We start from the raw sequence: 18,742 nt of genomic DNA, 5'->3' as shown, positions 1-18,742 counted from the left end.
TTGTGGTACACGGGCCTCTCACTGTTGTGGCCTCTCCCGTTGTGGAGCGCAGGCTCAGCGGCCATGGCTCACGGGCCCAGCTGCTCCGCGGCATGTGGGATCTTCCCGGACCGGGGCACGAACCCATGTCCCCTGCATCGGCAGGCGGACTCTCAACCATGGCGCCACCAGGGAAGCCCTGTGGATTTCTTAAAGGACAGGTGGGGCCGTTTCCTCTTGATCTTTGGGCACAATATATGGTATTACTGGTAAATAATGTATAGCTTTATAATATATGTTTCCATTCACACTCACACGAGTCTCACCGTAGCACTGGGTTTGTCCAGTATAATATCCCAGGTTGTGGCTGGAGACCCCGAGGATCGGTAGCAGGGAGTGGCTGGTCCAAAAGCATGCTGCAGGAGGGGCTGGAGGAGGGGCATGGTCCCATCTTCTGACCCCAACTCTGGTGGTCTTCCCACCAGATGAAGTCTTGCTGGGTCTGTAGTTCTTCCTGGGAGATGATCCCAGTAAGGTGAGGCATACTGGGCTTGGGCTCAAATGCCTTGATTTTGGTCACGGCCCCATCACCTTAAGGGGTGCAGCTCTTATGTGAGCCACCTCTCTCCTTGACGTTCTCACTCCCTGATCTTCCTCCTTTGGGTTTGTAGTGGGGCTGAGAGTGCTTTGGAGAGTCTGAGATTCCAATTTAGTGACTGGGGAGAGAGATGTTGTTTTTAGCCAGTGAGGTATCCCTGAGCCACCTCGAGTCAGCAAGGCTGCAGCCCCAGCAGGTCCAGATGTGCTGTGAATGACAGCCTGGGTATATCAGAAAGTACATGCCATTGTCCTAGAACACTGAGCATCAGAGCTGGAAGGGTCCTTGGAGATCAATAAAGCTGCTGCCTTCGGTTCATAGGTGTGGAAACGGAGGCCCTGCGAGAGGTGGTGCGTCACCCAAGACCATGTGCTAAGTTGTTGGCAGAGCCACCCCATGCTCCTCTGAAAGGGCCATGCTGCAGCCCTGCCCGGCCTGGTATTTGCCCTTACTCTGAGTGCCTCGTTTGAATTCATTTTAAAGCATCAGATATTTTAAAAAGAGTTTTTTTGAAAGAACTGTATATATCAGACAATATTTTCTGTAGTGTTAGTTTTTTAAATTGTTTATTATAAAAGTAATTTCATTGAAGAAAATTTGGGTAATACAGAAAGGTTCTATTTAGAAGATAACACACTGAGTGATATTAGTACGTCTCAGAATCACCCTGTAGGCAGGTTGCTGTTTTTTCAATGGAGGCTTTTAGACCAGTGGTCCCCTACACCCTGTAACCTTTTCTGGAAGTTTAGCTACAGAGAGTAGGAGAGTAACAATCCATAGAGACCTCTAAGGACTTCATTTAGTTCTACAGACTTCAGATAGGTAGATGTACTACTAATGCTAGTTGTTGCCATCTGTAGAGTCTCTTCCAAGTAACAAACCACTTCTTCATAGGTGTTCTCATTTGATTATTTGATCATTATAAGAATCCTGTGAGGTAGGGAAAACAAGTATTATTTTCCCCAATGCAAATGAACAATTTGAGCCCCAGGGAGATTAAGTAATTTGCTCAAGATTACACATCTAGTAAGTAGAAGACCTATATACTTCAAACTACTACTTGGCATAAAGACAGCAGAAGGCACCTAATAAATATTGGTGAGTGAATGAATGAATGAATGAATGAATGTAGGGGAAGGCACTAGAAATCATGTGGTCTGGTGGTTTTCAGACTGTGCTCTGGGAAGCCCTAGAATTCCATGGAGCCAGTTGGGGGTAGTGGGAGGTGGAGTTGATGGGGCTCTGAGCCCCTCACCCCTGCTCCAACCAGTGTTATCCATTTTACCTACTGGGTAAATTGAAAACAATTTAGCTAATCGAACTCCTACACCAGTGGTTCTCAAATGCTGGTGTGTATTACAGTCTCCCCGGGAGATGCTGACGGTTGGCCTGAGGTGGGTGCTGGGACTCTGATTGTTAACAAGTACAGATGGTCATCAGGCCATGGTTGAGAAACAGTGGCCTACTTCTTGGAGCTGAGGAAGGTAAGACCCACAGAGAAGCAGAGAGTAATCCTCAGTACCTCATCTGCTGCCCTTCCCCCGTACCACAGCTGCAGCTGAGCCAGAAAACAAATCACATAGCAGAGAATAACAGAGCAGTTTCCATAGCAATGCTTCATGGTTTGTGCCTGTCAGGACACCTCAGACAAACACTCATCTGAACCCTCAGCCAGAACTTGTGTGAATCTTATCTACTTGTTCCACGCAAGGGGTCTGGGGGATGGGAGGAAAGAAGAGGGATGGATGGCATGCTTTTGTCATGTACCCCTGTACTGGGGATTCTCCCCAATTTACCAACAGCTGGCAGCAAGATAGAGCAGACCAAGGAGGGCTAGGAATGGATTCTGGGCAAGAGGCATGGGGCCGTCGCAGCAGCGGATGGGGAGATGTGGATGAGAGCAAGGGCCATCTGGGCATGTATCATGTGATGGGCATGTGTCATGTGATGGGCATGTATCATGTGATGCACATTACCTATTCATTCAAAAAAAGAAAAAGTAAAGGACATATGATCGTCCTTATTTACAGATGAAGAAATCAAAGGTCAGACACACACCTCTCGTGACAGAGGCAAGATCAAGTCCAAGTCTGTCAGGCTCCATAGCTACTGAGCAACAGTTGCTTTCAAATTCTCTGGCTAGTGAGTGAGGACTTGGGATATATATTGTCCAGCTGGCTCCTCCTTGTCTCAGGAAGGGGAGGGTCAGCCTACAGGCAGCTAGGTAGGTGCTGGTGCTCATGCAAAGAGGTGAAATGGACTGTGTGAGGACATGGTTGGTCCTAGAGCTGGAGGTGGAGTCTGTCCAGTCTTTAGCTGTAATGTCTCCCTTCCCCCACAATTAGGGTTCCGGTGCCCTTCAAACCGCAGGTGCCTTCGACATGGGCTGTCCCGACTGCCCCCTCCAAACTCACCCACTGCAGGTCCTTTGGATTGGTGGCCCCTGTGGACGGGCTGCCCAGCTCTCTGACTTGGCTTCGCCTCAAGGAAATGAGCTTCTCCCGGGGCAAGTGACATCCATTCATTTTTAGAACAGGTGTTCATTGAGCGCCTTTTATGTTCCTCTAACTGTTCTAAGTGCTGGGGATGCGGCAGTTGAACAAAATGAAATTTTTGCTCTCTTGGAGTTGCCCATTCTAGTGGGGAGACAGACAAATAGGTATATGATGGGGTGTGACATGCTAGGAAGGAAAATAAAACAGTGTGAGGGGTAGAAGGATGGGGTTGAGTGGTCAGGGAAGGCCCTCTGAGAAGGTGACATTTGAACTAAGACCCAAATGAAAGGAGGGAGAGAAAGAACCGTGTGGATATCTAGGGAGGAGCATTCCAGGCACAGTGAATGGCCAGTGTGAAAGCTAACTCTGGAAGCGTGCCTGGCCAGTTGGAGGAACAGCAAGGAGGCCGGTGTGGCTGGAGAGGAGTGAGTGAGGATGAGAGTGGCAGCAGTGGAGGGAAGGGAGCTGGGGACCAGATGGTGTGGAACCTTAGAGACCAAGAGCCAAGCTTTGGATTTCCTTCTGAGCTGGGGTGCCACTGGAGGATTTGCACCCTGGGGACACATGCCTGGCTTCAGCCTTAGAGCCTCCAGCCCCCTTGTCTGGGAAGGGAATCTGTCACCTGGGACCGAGCCCACAGGAGGCTGAGTAGCCCCTGCTGGGGACGTGAACAGTCACACAGGCAGGGAGCCCAGCGACACTTGCCAGGCCTCCCCAGCTGCAGTTGTTTCTTCCAGGCCAGGGTAAAGGGTCTTTTGGAGCTGGCTTCCTCCAGGCCCCCATGTCTGGGTGGCCTTACACTCCTCGGAGTTAGAAGGCATCCCAAAGAGAGTCTGGTGGCAGGGCTGCAGCATTCCGGGTGCCTGCACTCCATCCTCTGCGAGTGCCGCTTCTCCCGCTGACGCCCCAGCCCAGGGGAGGAGCCCTGCGCCTGTGTATCCCAGCCCAGCAGCCTGGCCGTTCTCCAGCCTGAGAGAAGAATGCTGCTTCCCACAGGACCAGTGGGAGAACTCGGGCCGGTGGGTTATAATTATCCAAAGTGCTAATTTTGTTTCAAATGTTATGTGTTTTTTATGAAGTAGGGACATTCACAAAAGAAATTTATATATTAGCCCATGTAGTATGCATTTGTCCCAGTCGTGCACTTCATTCAAGAAACTGGAATTCAGAGTGATAAAGTCACCATATATTGACCCCATCGAATCATAAGCGCACCGGGCTGCCCACTGCTCACCTGGTAGCTCCTGCCATTTGTTATTTCCACGGTTTCCCGCTTCTCACTCAGGTCATTCATTCATCTCTAATGAGTACTTCCATCTTAAAATGTCCAACACAGAACTCTTGATTTTCTCCCCAAGCCGACCCCTCCCCACAGGCTTCCTCACCTTGATAAACAGCCTGACTCTCCACCCATCGCTCAGGGAATCCATCTTGAACCCTTCTTTCACTTACTCCCTGTGAAATTCCATCAGCAGGTCCTATACGCCCTACTTCCAAAATAGATTGTAAATCCAGTTGTTTCTCTGTCCCCACTGCTACCAGCCCACTCCAAGCACCACCCAGTCCTGCCTGGCCTGGTCCTCTGCAGTGCAGGGACCTCCTGAACCATCTCCCTCTATTTTGTCCTTCAGCAAGTGGCCTTTTCAAATATAAGTCAGACCTGATCACCCACTGCTTAAAACCCTCCAGTGGCTCCTCAGCCTCCCCACAAAACACTCCTGGCCTCCCCCCAGCCTTCCCGAGGCCCTGCCTTCCCTTCACACGGAGGCCTGCCTCTCCCCTGGCTCTTGGCCCCAGACCCCACTGGCCTCCTGCCTGTTCCGGGAACCGGCAAAACTTCCCACTTCGGGCCTTTCTGTTTGTCGTTTCCTCTGCCTGGAAAGCCCGTCCTCCAGGTGATTGTATGGCTGGCTCTTCCTCAACTTTCAGGTCACAGTTCAGAGGCCACCTTACCGGAGAGAACGTCCTACCACCTGTCCTTCTAATCATATCACTCTGTTTTGGTTTCTTCATAACTCTTATCGCTAGCCACATGCTGATGATTTGTATGTCTGCTTGCTCGTTGGTCCCTCGTTAGAACGTAAGCCCCTTGAGGACAGGAGCCTTGGGCCTTGGTCTCTGCTGCACCCCTCCCGCTAGAGCCGTGCTTGAACCTTACGGGCACTTTGTAACTGTTCATCCACTCACTTATTCATTCACCTCTGGTACATAAAACTAGAGATAAATAGGCGGAGCACAGAAGAATTTTAGGGCAATTAAACTATAATGATGGATAACATGTCTTTATACATTTGTTCAAACCCATAGAATGTACACCACCAAGAGTGACCCCTAATGTACACATGGGCTTTGGGTCATAATGATGTGTCACTGTAGGTTCACTGATTGTAACAAATGTACTGCTCAAGTAGGGGATGTTGATAGCGGGGAGGCTGTGAATGAGTGGAGGCAGGGAACTTTCTGCTTAATTTTTCTGTGAACATAAAACTGCTCTAAAAAGTAACATTTTTTTAAAAGAAAACAATGCATTAATATAAATTGAAAGTATTAATCCCTTAGTTGCTTCCTATTTTGTACTATAATTTTTTTAATGTCATGAAGTTCAATAAAAGTTGACTGTCTGGAAAAAAAAAAAGATAAATAAGAGACAGACTGTATCCCCAAGGGGGTTTGGTCCTCTTGAAGAATCAGCCACTGCCTTTCTGGGCGTACATTTTCCAGGGCACCCGTCTCCCTGCGCTATCACAGTGGGATGGGTGGCCACCTCCTGACCTAGCATTTGTACTGTGTAGGAGCTGTGAAGCAAGTGGATTGGGCTAAATTGGGCACAGCACCCAACCCAGAGCATACCTCAGAAGGTATTTATGAAGTGATTGGAAAGCATAGGAAGAATTCCTTCTCAGGTTCGTGTCATCCAGTGGCTTCTCAGTGGACTCTAGTGCTCTAACCTCCTAATCTGCGTGTGGTTTCTTCTGGACCTGCTGCTGGGTTCCAGAACAGACCTTCTTACACCCACCCCCATTACTGCTTTAGCTCCCAGCCTCCTCTCCTGCACACGGGTTGTTCCCAAGCAGGTGTGGGGAGAACAGTGTCAAGAGGGTCTGCTGTGACCAGGCTCCAGGAACAGCATCAGGCCAGCTTCTCCGGGCCCCAGAGCTGCATTGTGCCCCTGCCCCTCTGCTGGTGCCCCTCAGAGATATTTGTTGCAGACATCTTGAAATTTCCGGTCAGGTCCAAACACCAGCACCCAGGCCAGGCTGCAAGGAAACATAGTGCAGCAGCTCCTGCAGAAACAGTTTAGTGCTGGCCATGGGCTATGGGGAGAGTCAACGGACTTGGACTCCAACACGGCTAATGTGGCTTCAGGCTAAACTGATAGAGGCAGCCTCTGGGACCAGGTGTGCATCTAGATAGAGCCCTTGGCCCGTTTGGGGAACGTACTTCTACAGGGATGATGACAACTTGGAACCTACCAAGAGGAGGGGGCCCTGACTGGCCATGGAGGCAGGCCACCAGGTTATACAGAGGGATGATATATCACCCGAGTTAAGAAGTCTAAGAGGATAGGAGAACCATGTGCAAAACACTTAAAGGGATTAAACTCCACAGGTGCCATGCTGTGCCCTTACTGCTCCATCGCCAGAGCCAGACCCCTGCTGGCAGCACCAGACTCCACCTCGGGCCTGCTTGTTCACAGCCTCGCCCTGGAGCCACATCCCAGGGCATGCTCCTCCTCTGGGACCTCTCCCAGAGTCTGTTTTTTCATGAATAGAGTGTGATCAAAATACCTCCTTCCCAGGGCTGCTCTGTTAAATGAGATGGGTCACGCAGAGCCCTTAGCACAATACATGATCATAGTAGGCCCTCGAGAGGCTGAGTTGCCTTTTCTGTTCCTTCTCCCAGCGCAGCCAAGAAGCCCAGAAAGCTAGCAGTTCTGACAGAGAACACAGAATTCAGAAAGACAGTCTGTGGGGAGGAGTTCAGTTGTTTATAAAACAGGCCAACACGTTTCCACCTCGTAAGTTCTAAATCCATCATCCCTAGCTCCCTAAATCTAAGAATAGTCACCCAATGGAGCCAACGTGCCGCAGCACGCTCTCTCCGCAGGTGACCGCGGCCGCGCAGCCACAGCAGCCTCAGCGCCTCCTCCTGCGGTGGGAGTGGGGAGGGCTGGCCTCCGCCCCTCCCAGCTTGGCTGTTTCTGAACCTGTCTCAGATTCAACTTTCTTTCCCTTCCAGATCCTTCCTCACTGGGCTGTTTTAACCATCAAACCTCAGTGATACAAAGGGGGAGATAGCAGTGGGAAGGTGTATAGGGGGGCACCTTTGGTGAGATGCTGCCCCACTTCTGGGCCTCAGTTTCCTCTTATGTAAACTATGAGGGATATGTAAAGGGATAGAGAACTACTGAGAGAACTGAACAACCTTTTAAGCTACAAGAAGTTCTAGAGCAGTCCCAGCCTTGCAGCCTCAGAACGAGACCTCTGAGGGCAAACCCATCAATTCAACCCGTTTTTATTTATCCTCTGAACCGGGGCCGCTCCTCTGTCAGGTCCGAGGGAGCCAGCCTGAGGACCTGGGTGTGTGGCCCCCTCTTCTGCTCTTCTGCCTACACCTTCCTTCTCTCTCTCTCCCTCATACGCATCCGTACCCACCACACCGCCGCGCAAATTCGCCAGGCTCAGAAGGACATTTGCTCTGTCTCATCCCAGAATCTGCCCACTGTTAGGAATGCCCTCGCCAGCTGGGGGCTCAGGACCTCTGGCGCAGGCCACCTGCCACTCTCCAGGGTGGCCTTCCAGTCCTTATGGCATTCTTCCTGATGGTGAGCAGAAATCAGCCTGCCCATGGCATCTCCTCCCCACATCTGTGGACTCTCTTTTAGCCTCTGGGAGAGAAGAAGACAGCTCCGTGCTCTTGGTAGCCATTCATTCATTTGTGTGTTCATTCATTCAAACAACAGGTATTAGTACTAATGAACTGTTAGTACAGTTTCAGGTGCTGAGAAATAGTAGCAAACAAAGAGTCCTGCTCTCAAAGAGCTTGTGTTCTGGTCAGGAGAGAGATAATAAATAACCACTTAAAAATATAAAGAAAAATAAAGCAAGTGAGGAGACAGAGATGGGGTGGGATGTAGATTGCTACTTCATATAGAGTTGTCAGGTAAGGCCTCTCAGATAAGGTGACATTTGAACAAATACATGACAACACGAGGGAGTGAACCTGTGGACATCAGGACAAGAGTATTCCGACTGCAGGAACAGCAAACGCAAAGGCCCTGAGGCCAATACTGTTTGAAGAACAGGAAGGAAGTCAGTGTAGCTATGGTGACGTCAGCAAGGTGGAACTTGACAGGACATGAGGTCCAGGAGGAAGCCAGCTGTTGTTTATGAGTCAGAGGAGAAGCCATTGGAGGATTCTGAGCACAGCAGTGCCATGTCGACTTAGTGCCAGGTTTTAACAGGATCCCTCAGGTTTTGTGTAGAGAATACAACAGAAGCAGCAGAGAGGGCAGGTAGGAAGCCCTTGCAGGAGTGCCAGTGTGAGGTGATGGGCTGGTGAGAAGTGGCCAGATTCCAGCTGTGTTTAAAACATTACCTTCCTAAACCCCTCATCTTTTCTTACTCGGTGGATGGCCACAGTGTCCTCTCTGGCCTCCTTGCCTTTAGCCCTCATCCCCCATCTCTTCCTCTCACCCCGTTCTCAGTGCTGTCATGGATCCTTGTCTGGAAAGGACCCCAGGCCAGCCATCTTCTACTTAGCCTTCCCTGAGACAACTTTGGCTACAATACCAAAATATCTCCAGAGTAACACTGGGGGCTAACAGCCCCACTTCCTGATTCTGGAATGGCTTCTTCCTGCTGCTTCAGATCCTGCCTCGAGGGCATCTTTGGCCCTGGAGAGTGATGGATGGTCTACTAATTGAAAGGGTCCTGCACTGACAGTGCCTCTTCCCTCAGACTGGCCCATTGGGACCGTTGTCCTCACAGCCATTCTCTAGGCCGTTCTGTTGTAGGAGCTGCCCCTCTCTGGGCAGTGTAACCAGGGACGGAGACTCACAGCTCTCTGTTCTTGAGGCCGGTGGCCAGGAGGCAGCTCTGGTCACAGATCAGGGAATAAAGACAAGCAGCCTGGCACAGGACTGGAGTTGATCTCAGCATTATGTGTGTGTATACTCCTCCCCTGCTGCTCTCCAGACAGAGCAGGGGGCTCAGAAAGACTGTGGGCAGGGGAACAGCCCAGAGGTATTCACTTCCACTCAGTAGCTCTATCATGAGTGCCTGTACCATGTGCCTGAGGGCTGATTGGTGAGCGTGTCCTGCTCACAGCACCTGGCTCCCATCCCCAGCTCACAGTTACAAATAGAAACACCTCGAGATCCAGGAGGAGTGTGGTGTGTGTGCTAAGAGAGCTCTGGGTATCTTAAGAGCTCAGAGGAAGTGAAATTAATAGCCTTCTAACAGCCCAGGAGGACCCAGCCCTACACCTGCCCACAGTTCACTCCTGCAGCAAACAGGATGCCATCAGGCTCAATGAAGGCAGCTCAGAGTGAGCAAATGTCAGTGGGTACCCTCTATTTAAGACTGGTAAACTCTTATTCATCCTTCAAAACCCAGCTAAGAATTAACCCCTGGAACTTTCAGTGTCACCTGCCTCCCCTCCCAATAGAGTGTATCATCCTCTCTATGCTGCCTCTGTCGGTTAGAAATACTGTTATTTTTTTGATCATCATCCTGTGTTATTGCTTTTTAAAATATATGAACACACAACAAAGAAAATCTCAGTTGCCCTTCCCCCATTTCTCCCTCTCTTCCTCAGAGACTATTCTCTGTTTGGGATGTATTCTTCAGGATCTGTACATACAGAAATATATAGGGGCTTTGCATAAATTGAATCATACTCTCTATGTTGTTCTACAGCCTATTTTCTCTTAAAAATGTCTGCAATATCTTGCCATGTCAGGCCACAGAGTGCTACCTCATTATTTTTATTTTTATTTTTATTTTTATTTTTTTGCGGTACGCGGGTCTCTCACTGTTGCGGCCCCTCCCGCTGCGGAGCACAGGCTCCGGACGCACAGGCCCAGCGGCCATGGCCCACGGGCCCAGCTGCTCCACGGCATGCGGGATCCTCCCGGACCGGGGCACGAACCCGCGTCCCCTTCATCGGCAGGTGGACTCCCAACCACTGCACCACCAGGGAAGCCCTACCTCATTATTTTTAATAGCTGTATATTATTCAACCGTAGGGTCAAACTGTAGTTTCTTTACACACTCCTCTGTTGATGGGTATTTAGGGGTTTCCCCTCAGTCTTTCACGATTACAAACAATGCTACAGTAAACACCGTTGTGCCAGCCTCCTTGCGTACACATGCCATTGGTCCCTGTAATCGTCATTCCCCACGGCTGTCTACCCGAGTGGCCTGGGAGCCCCAGGGCAGAAACTGGATTTTCCTCTTAGGGGTGTTTTGTCCATACAGGGCCCAAGCCAGAAGAGGCGTCCACATGATGAGATAAATGGACTCATCTGAGCAAAATCACGACTGTGTGAAAGGCCTGGGTGAACTCAGGGATCAGCAGCAAGCCCATGGGGCTGGAACAGAGGAAAGAGCAGTGATGCGGCCAAGAGGGACAGGCTGCCCTGAGAGCCAGATAAGAGGACCATTGTAGGTAGTGGGGAGACAGGAAATTGTTCATGGGAAGACCTAGTTCATGCTGTGTTTCAGCCTGGTTTCCCCCACCCAGGCCAGCTACCTCAGAAGAAACTAGCTTTTGTAATTGTCCAAGCGAGAGAGGATCAGAACCTGAACCTCTTCTTTCTGTCCTGAGGTTGCCACCTAGACCCAAAACACTTCAGGAGGCCTGAATTCCTTGCTCACAGCAGGACCTAGGGACCACCAATTACTGCCCAAAGGGTGGGATACTCATGAGCTTGGGCAGCTAGACACTCAGAAGTTTCTTCCAAATTTGCCCGGCTCCAAGGCCAGCTCCGTCCACACTGGCATTGACCACCTGCCCGAATCCAGAGACTTCCTCTGCGTGAGGCGCTCAGACCTCACCCCTCCTGTCTCTCTCTCTCTCTCTCTCTCTCTGCTTGGTGTTGCAGAAGAGCGCCCTGCCTGGCGCCCAAGGTCCTTGTGAGGCCTTGTGAGGCCTAGGTCCTTGACAGGCAAGAGACAAGGTGAACCACTGGCTGCCTAACTTTTCGCACCATCCCGCCCTCCTCTCTCCACTCCACCAGATGCGGATGGGGGTGGGGTGCGGCAGGGCCTGCTGCCTCTGCCTCAGCCCCAGCGCTCACAAGGGCTCGGGGGGGTTTCTGCTCCTCCACAGAGTGCTTCTCTCACCAGCTACAGCTCTGGCCTGCCATCACTGACCTTGTTCCTGTACAAGTGCGCCATGACTCTCTACCTTTTCTTCATTATGTGAGGAACAGAGGTTTGGCTAGAGAGAACAATATATATTAACAGAAGAGGTTCTGGAGTCCTACTGCCTGGGTTTCAGTTCAGCTCTGCTTCTCACCAGCTCTGTGACCTCGCACAGTTCATACCACCTCCCTGGTGTGTTAGGCTGTACCTCACAGTCTTGTGAGGATTTAGTGAATTAGTGCGTATAAAGTGCTTATCACAGGGCCTGGCATACACTAAGTATTCGGTGACTTTATTACCGTTTTGGAACTAGTGAAGGAGCCTGAGACTCAGGAGTCCTGGATCCTAGTCCTGACTAGGGCGGCCACATGACCATGGACAAGTTCTTTTACCTCTCTGAGCCTAGTTTCCTCATCTGTAAAATGGAGGTAAGAACACCTCAGAGAGTTGCTGTGAGAATTAAGGTAACGTTTATGTGAAGCTGAGAAGCACCATCCCTAGGTTGTAGCCCTCATCTTCATGGTCAGAAATGGCAGCTAGAGCTCCAGCCATCACATCCACATTTCCAGTGACAGGATGGAGGAAGGGGCAAAGGGCACATGCCATCTGTCTTTGAAGGAAGGATCCCATAAGCTACTACAGAACATTTCAGCTCAAATCTCATTGGCCACGCCCTGCTGCAACAGAGGTTGGGAAATATAGTCTCCATTCTGTGGTTCAGGGACAACCAGGAGTTTCTGTCACACGTACTCAGGTGTTTGCCCCTCCTAGGCAAGACCCTCCAGCAGAAACGCTGCCGCCTTCCTAGAGTTGGGCTGCAGTCCCAGCACCATAAGGCCCTGTGAGGACCCAGGTTGCCAAGAAGCTCAAGCAGGTGCCACAAGACCTGAACAGATTTGGGTACTGTGTCCAGCCTGTGCTGGGGACCCTGCCAGCCCTGAGGTTCCGCTGCCTGCAGGGCTCTTAGGCTGACGCAAGTGTGGTGGGCCATGAGCTTTGTCACTTGTCAGAGCCTGCATCAACTCCACTGAGCCCCGTGAGCAAGGGCCCAAACTCTGAAGAGGCTAGGGAATCCCTCTGTAACTGTGAGCTCTCCACCCAAGGCTCAGCCATGTGCCCCGGGGCCAGTAAAACAGATCTAGACCAATCAGATGGGATCTCAGTGTCCTCAAGAACCTGGCGAGTGCCGGGCACACTGCAGAGAGTCCTCTGTCATGCCAGGCATCGTCATGAACTCACCTGTTTCGAAAACTGGGTGTCCCGTATTCCAGTTAGCTTAGGAAGAGGCTTATCATGGCTGTCCTTCCTCTCACCTCTACATGAGAACAGCCTGCATAGTAGCATCTTGCTGAGTCCGGACGGCCTTTCCATCTTCACTGTGCCGCTGAAGAGGTGGCCCTAAGTGAGGGTGAGGGGCAGGGGGTGTGCTTGAAAGATATTCTAAAATGCTGGAGGAGCTCAGAACTGAAAAATGTCCTGTGTGAGTCCTTCTGTTACTGGGATGGCCCATCTTTCATTCTCCGAGTTCAGCAGCCTGGTTTCTTTCTATAGGAGGTTTGTTTAAAGTGTTGGGGAACCCCTGACTTGTCATTCCACCCTAGGCCTCCCCATCTGCTGGGAAGGTTTGCCACCAGCATGGCCTTCCTTGCCTTTTCCTCCTTTCCCCATGGTCTGCTTCATACGTGGGTGTGAGCTGTCACCATGTGTCAGGCACTGTGCCAGGGCATTAAATGTACATCAGCACATGCAGGCCTCCTCCTAGCAACCCTGTGAGGTAGCTGGGGACAGACGTACCATTGTCACACAGCTGTGTGGTGATGTGGGACCCAGGACAGCATAGCACAGTCCACAGTATGTATTATATATATACCAGGGGCTGACGGAGTACAACCCACGGGCCTGCTGTGTACGGCCTTGTGAGCTAAGAATGATTTTTAAAGGCTTGTAATAAAGAATAAGAATATGCAACAGAGACCGAATGAGACCATCGAACCTAAAGTATTTACTGTTTGCCTTTATAGAATAACTCTGGCAAGCCCTGGTGTAGAATATGCAGAGTTTAGCACAGATTCCGGAGCCACACTGTCTGGGTTCTAGCGCCTCAGTTTCATTAACTATAAAATGAGAATAATCTATAAAACATGGCTGCCTCACAAGGTTGTTAGAATTAAATGAGATAAAGAATATAAAGCACCTAACCTTGAGTCAGCTTCTTTGGAAGTACTGGGGGAAACTGTATCTGAGCCTTTGCCAGGCTTCTCAACCCAGTGGGCTACCCCGGCCCCAAACAGGCTTCCTTAGAGCGTTTCCTTTGGCAGGAGGAGAGGGACCTGCCAGCTGCCTGTTGTGCCACGTCCTGCTGGTAGGTCAGCGCTGCCTTCCTCCCACCCCCATTCCTGCTGACCGTCAGCTGGTGCCACTCACCAGGGCTGGGCGCAAAGCCCATGCCAGGTGCCGAGCTAGGCCCGCAGGTACCAAGCCTGTTCCATTCTCCACCTCATGCCTCAGATCCACCTGGCTGAAACTCCTGCTTAACTGCAGGACTTGTGGCCTGGGGTTCATCCTCTCTGTGTGCATTTCCTCATTCATGTGCCAAACAGGCAGACATCTGTGTTTCCCCAAGCCCAAGCTTTTGGCTAATGATTGCCTTCCTACCAGGGAAAAGGAAAGAGAAGGGTAATCCTGGACAAGCCAGCCTCCCTCTGTGAACGAGCGGTCTGCAAAACAGATTTTCAGTGGTTAATGAGTGAAATGTAAAGATTTTTTAAGAAACTCAGGTCATTGAAAAAAATCAAAAGAATATTTTCTGATCTGGATAGGGATAGGCTTTCAATTCTTACAAACTATGGAAGAAATGATAAGATAAAAAAACAAGAAATCGTACTACTAGAACCATAAAATTTATGTTTTACATCAAAAGACCTAAAACAAAATTTTAAATCAAACTGAGAAAAAATAGTTCTGCCAGATATGGCATAGAATTAATATTCTTAAAATAAAAATCTTTAAAACAATAAGGCTCTTGAGAACAACAACATCAGCAAATTTTCATTTAGGACAGTAGTGCCTCCTTATCCACAGAGTTGCTTTCAGCAGTTTCAGTTACCCCACTGTCAACCACAGTCAGACAATATTAAGCGGAAAATTCCAGCAATAAACAACTCTTTTAAATTGTGTGCCATTCCAAGTAGTGTAATGAAATCTTGCTCTGTTGTGCTCCATCCCACCCAGGATGTAAATCAGCCCTTTGTCCAGCCCATCCACACTGTACATGCTACATGCCCGTGAGTATAGGAAAAACCAGTATACATAGAATTTGGTACTCTCCATGGTTTCAGGCATCCACTGGGGGTCTTGGAAAGTGTCCCCTGCACAAAAGGGTGGACTACTGTACTATGTATTTTATATATACTTGCTCATTTAATCCTTATAAATGAATAAATATTTATAACCTTTATGATAAAGGTACTATTATTATCCCCTTTTAACAGATGAGGGGACTGAGGCTCAGAGAAGCTAAGTAACTTGCCCAAGGTCACGGCTAATAAATGGAGAAGATGGGATTGAACCCAGGCCCTCTGGATCTTGGGTCTGAGCACTTAAACTCTTCTATATGAAACAGGAAAAATGTATTAAGCAGACAATACACAAAAGAGGAAATTCAAATATGTGAGGAAAATAAGAATTACTTTTCAATTTCTGTGGGAATCAGAAAAGTACAAATAAAAATAATGAGATACCGTTTTTGTCTTCAAATTAGAAAAGGTTTTTAAATACTATAATAACTAATGAATACTGGCGATGCTGGAGTGGTACAGAGTCCCACAGATTGTTGTAGTTGTATTCAAGTGGCCTTTCCGCAAAGTATTCTGGCAGTACTCAAAACAATACTCAGGAATCTCAAAAATGTCCATACCATTTGACCAGGAATTCCCATTCTAAGAATCTAATTTGAGAAAATAGAGACGTAGACAAAGATTCATGCACAAAGATGTTCATAGAAGTGTTATACAAAATAATGAAAAATTAGAAACAGCCTATCTATCTGATAATGGGATACAGGTTAAGGAAATTGTTTAATCTCCATAATGGGCAATTAGGCAGTCATTTTACATAAATCTGGACAACAAAAGAGACCATAAACAAAGTGAAGAGACACCACAGACTCCTGGGAGAAGACACTTGCAATGCTTATAACAATTATATAAACAAAAGAATACTTATAAATCAGTAAGAAAAAGGCAAACAAAGAGCAAAACAGGCAAAGAATGTAAACACGCAATTCATAGAAAAAGCAATTTAGGGCTAGTAACATAAAGACATGCTCCATCTCACTAGTAGTCAAGAAAATGCAAATTAATCACATGTACTTAATCAGAATAGCAAGAGTCTAAAGGCAAAGATAGAGGGAAACGAATTCATATCCGTTGCTGATGGGACCATAAATGATGGGACTACAGCCATGGTGGAGAGCTGTTTGGCCACACCTGGTAAATGTAAACATGTGATTCCACCACAATCACACTTCTAGGGATCAATGTGCACAAACACCAATTTGTACAAGGATACGTGTTCCAGGATGTTCACTGCAGTGTTGTTTATAGTAGCAACAGTAGTAATAGTATTGTTGTAAAATATTATGGTATATTATATATTGTAATATATAATGTGTAATAAAGTAGCAACAATCATCATCATTAAAGAACTGTCCATCAGAAGGGAAATGGATGAGTAAAATATGATTTATGCATAATGGGATATGTACTATGCACAGTTAAAATAAATGAACTAAATCTGTAACTGTCAGCTCAGAGAGATTTCAGAAACAATGGTATAAAGAGCAAGTCATAACAGAAGACACGTATTTGAATGACACTACTTATGTAAATCTTTAAAACAAACTAAAATTTTTTATATAATATTTAAGGACACATACATGTAGAAAAATATAAAACAAGCATGCAAGTCACGTACACCAACTTAAAATAGTGGTTACTTCCAGGAAGGAGGGAATGGATGGAGGGCCAAGGATGGGAGGTGGGTCTTAAACTGTATCTTTATAATTGATTTATTTTTTTAAAGGTTGAAGCAAATATGGCAAAATGGTAACTAATGTTCTGAATCTGATTGAGGAATATGTCTTTCTGTTAAATTATTTTTTGTACTTTTCTGCATATTGAGCTTTTTCAAAATTTCATATTATTTTTAATTTACTTTTTGAACAATTCCCAGTTCTACGGAGAAATGCTTGTGTTATTAAGGCATAAAAACAACACAATAGATACACAAATATTTACAAGTTTCACAGATTGAAGGTTTGAAAGAGATACCTAAAATATTCATAGCAGTGGGCAAAATTCTAGAAGTCTGCTTTTCTTTACACCTCTCCATATTTTTCTTTTTTTTCCCCCCTTTTTACCATGAAGATGTTTTACTTTTATATCCAGAAAAAAAAATTTTTTTAAACAACTACAGAAAAGTGTGAGCGAGTTTAGTTAGACTCCAGGAAAGGGTCTAAAACTTAGGAAGAGGTGCTGTGATGGGGTGGGAGCATCACAGGCTGTCAGAGAGACCTGTGCTCGAATGCTGGCTTGGAGATTGGCCGTAGGACTCTGAGTTCTTCCATCTTTGATCTAGTCAGCAAACCCCTGTTGAGCCGCAGCTGGGGACCAGGCACTGTGCTAGAGACAGGGCAGTGAACAGAACATATGTGTTCCTTCTCTCACTGTAGGGCAGACAGTCTAGTGAGGAGGGGATAGTAAACACATCACCACCCAGACCATCTATCCGCTGCCTGTGAGGGAAAGTACAAGGGCAATGACAAGAATCCAAGTTGATCGGGTGCCGGGGAATCTGGCCTCTGAGCATGATTTAAACAGATTCTGGAGGATGCGGGTTGTGGAGCCCAGCAAAGCCAGGACTTGGAGAGAAAGGCCGGCCTCACAGGGCATATTTCAGGGACTGAAGGAAGGCAGGGGTTCTGGCATGCAGTGGGGTGGGGCGAGTTGTGCAGGGGGACCCCAGCAGGCTGGTCCGGAGCCAGATCACTCAGGGCCTCACAGGCAAGGAAAGGCCTTTAAGGGTGGGGGGAACTCAGTGAAGGGTTGAAGCAGGGGAGTGACCTGGTTAGATCTGCATCCTCAGAGATTGTTTTGATGCTCTTTGAAGATCAGAGTTGCTGGCAAGCAGCCCAGTTAGTTAGTTGGCTTCTGGTGTGGCCCAGATGAGGGAAAATGGGGTTGGGATCAGGGTGATGGCAGTGGAGATGGAGAGGTGTGGAAGGATTTGAGAGACTTTTGGAGGCAGAATTGGCAGGTCTAGGATTGTGTGTGTGTGTTTGTGGTGGGGGGAGATGCAGGTCTGGGGGTGGGAGGTGGCACTGAGGGAGGGGCCATGGAGGAGAGCCAGGTTTGGGACCTGAATGGTTGTGGGCTGGTGGGAGTGAAGAAAAGAGCAGACTTAGGAGGGCAGGGGAGGAAGCAGAGATGGCGAGCGGGCCCCCAGGTGTGGCTGAGCTTTGGTTTCTTCCTGCGTAAACTGGGGGTTTGCAGTGATAACCTGCACCCCCAGGGTGAGTGTTTTGGCCCTGTTCCCCAGAACCACGTCTACAGCAGTCTCGTCTCTCCCTCGCAGGCGGGACGTGTTACTCTTGGGGCTGGAACGAGCACGGCATGTGCGGGGACGGCACCGAAGCCAACGTCTGGGCCCCAAAGCCCGTGCCAGCTCTGCGGTCATTGTCGGGACTCCATGTGGGCTGCGGGGCCGGCCACTCCCTGGCCCTCTGCCAGTGGCCAGCCCTCCCTGCCCTGGGCCAGCACCCCAGGGTCACTGATCCTTTCCCAGATGCCACCAAGGAAGCCGGATCTCAAGAAGCCACGGACCAAGAGAGAAACTGGAAAGACAGACATGCAGAAGCTTCTCCCCAAAGCCAATCTGACAGGTTCAGAAATGGGGGGCTTGTGACAGAGACCCTTTAATAAAGCAACTTTACCCACCCAAAGTGTCCCCAGAGAAATGCTTTGTCAGGTTGCGGTGTTGGCCTGCGAAGGATTCAGGAGGCACTCTGGGTGGGCTGACCAGACAGGAACGATAGGAGCCCAGTGTCTGGGCTCAAGGAATGGACATCCTTTCTGCCCAGCATGTGAGAATGAGGGTTCAGTCCTCACCCAAGGACATGGGAAGCAGAGGAAGGCTCCAGCCTGTCCCTAGCTGGTGAGGACAGAGAGCCCAGCTCTGTCCCCAGTGGTTGTTTTGCCCCAGCAGGCTTTGATTCAGCAAGACAAAGGTTCCTATAGGCTATG

General features: G+C 48.8%; 1 protein-coding gene across 2 annotated transcripts in view; it reads left to right on the top strand.

The window, feature by feature from the left end:
- SERGEF (secretion regulating guanine nucleotide exchange factor) overlaps positions 1-18,426 on the top strand; it is a 210,338-nt gene extending 191,912 nt beyond the window's left edge. For both annotated transcript variants that reach the window (XM_024731574.1, XM_024731573.1), the window contains exon 11: positions 18,075-18,426. In XM_024731574.1, the coding sequence (XP_024587342.1) occupies positions 18,075-18,418 (344 nt within the window). In that variant the 3' untranslated portion in view covers positions 18,419-18,426. The remainder of the gene's footprint in view (positions 1-18,074) is intronic.
- The last annotated feature ends 316 nt before the right edge of the window (positions 18,427-18,742 follow it).

This window comes from Neophocaena asiaeorientalis, unplaced genomic scaffold (genome assembly GCF_003031525.2).
Source record: "Neophocaena asiaeorientalis asiaeorientalis breed wild unplaced genomic scaffold, Neophocaena_asiaeorientalis_V1.1 scaffold571, whole genome shotgun sequence".
NCBI classification, from domain to species: domain Eukaryota; kingdom Metazoa; phylum Chordata; class Mammalia; order Artiodactyla; family Phocoenidae; genus Neophocaena; species Neophocaena asiaeorientalis.
This window is presented reverse-complemented; position numbering and strand designations above follow the sequence as displayed.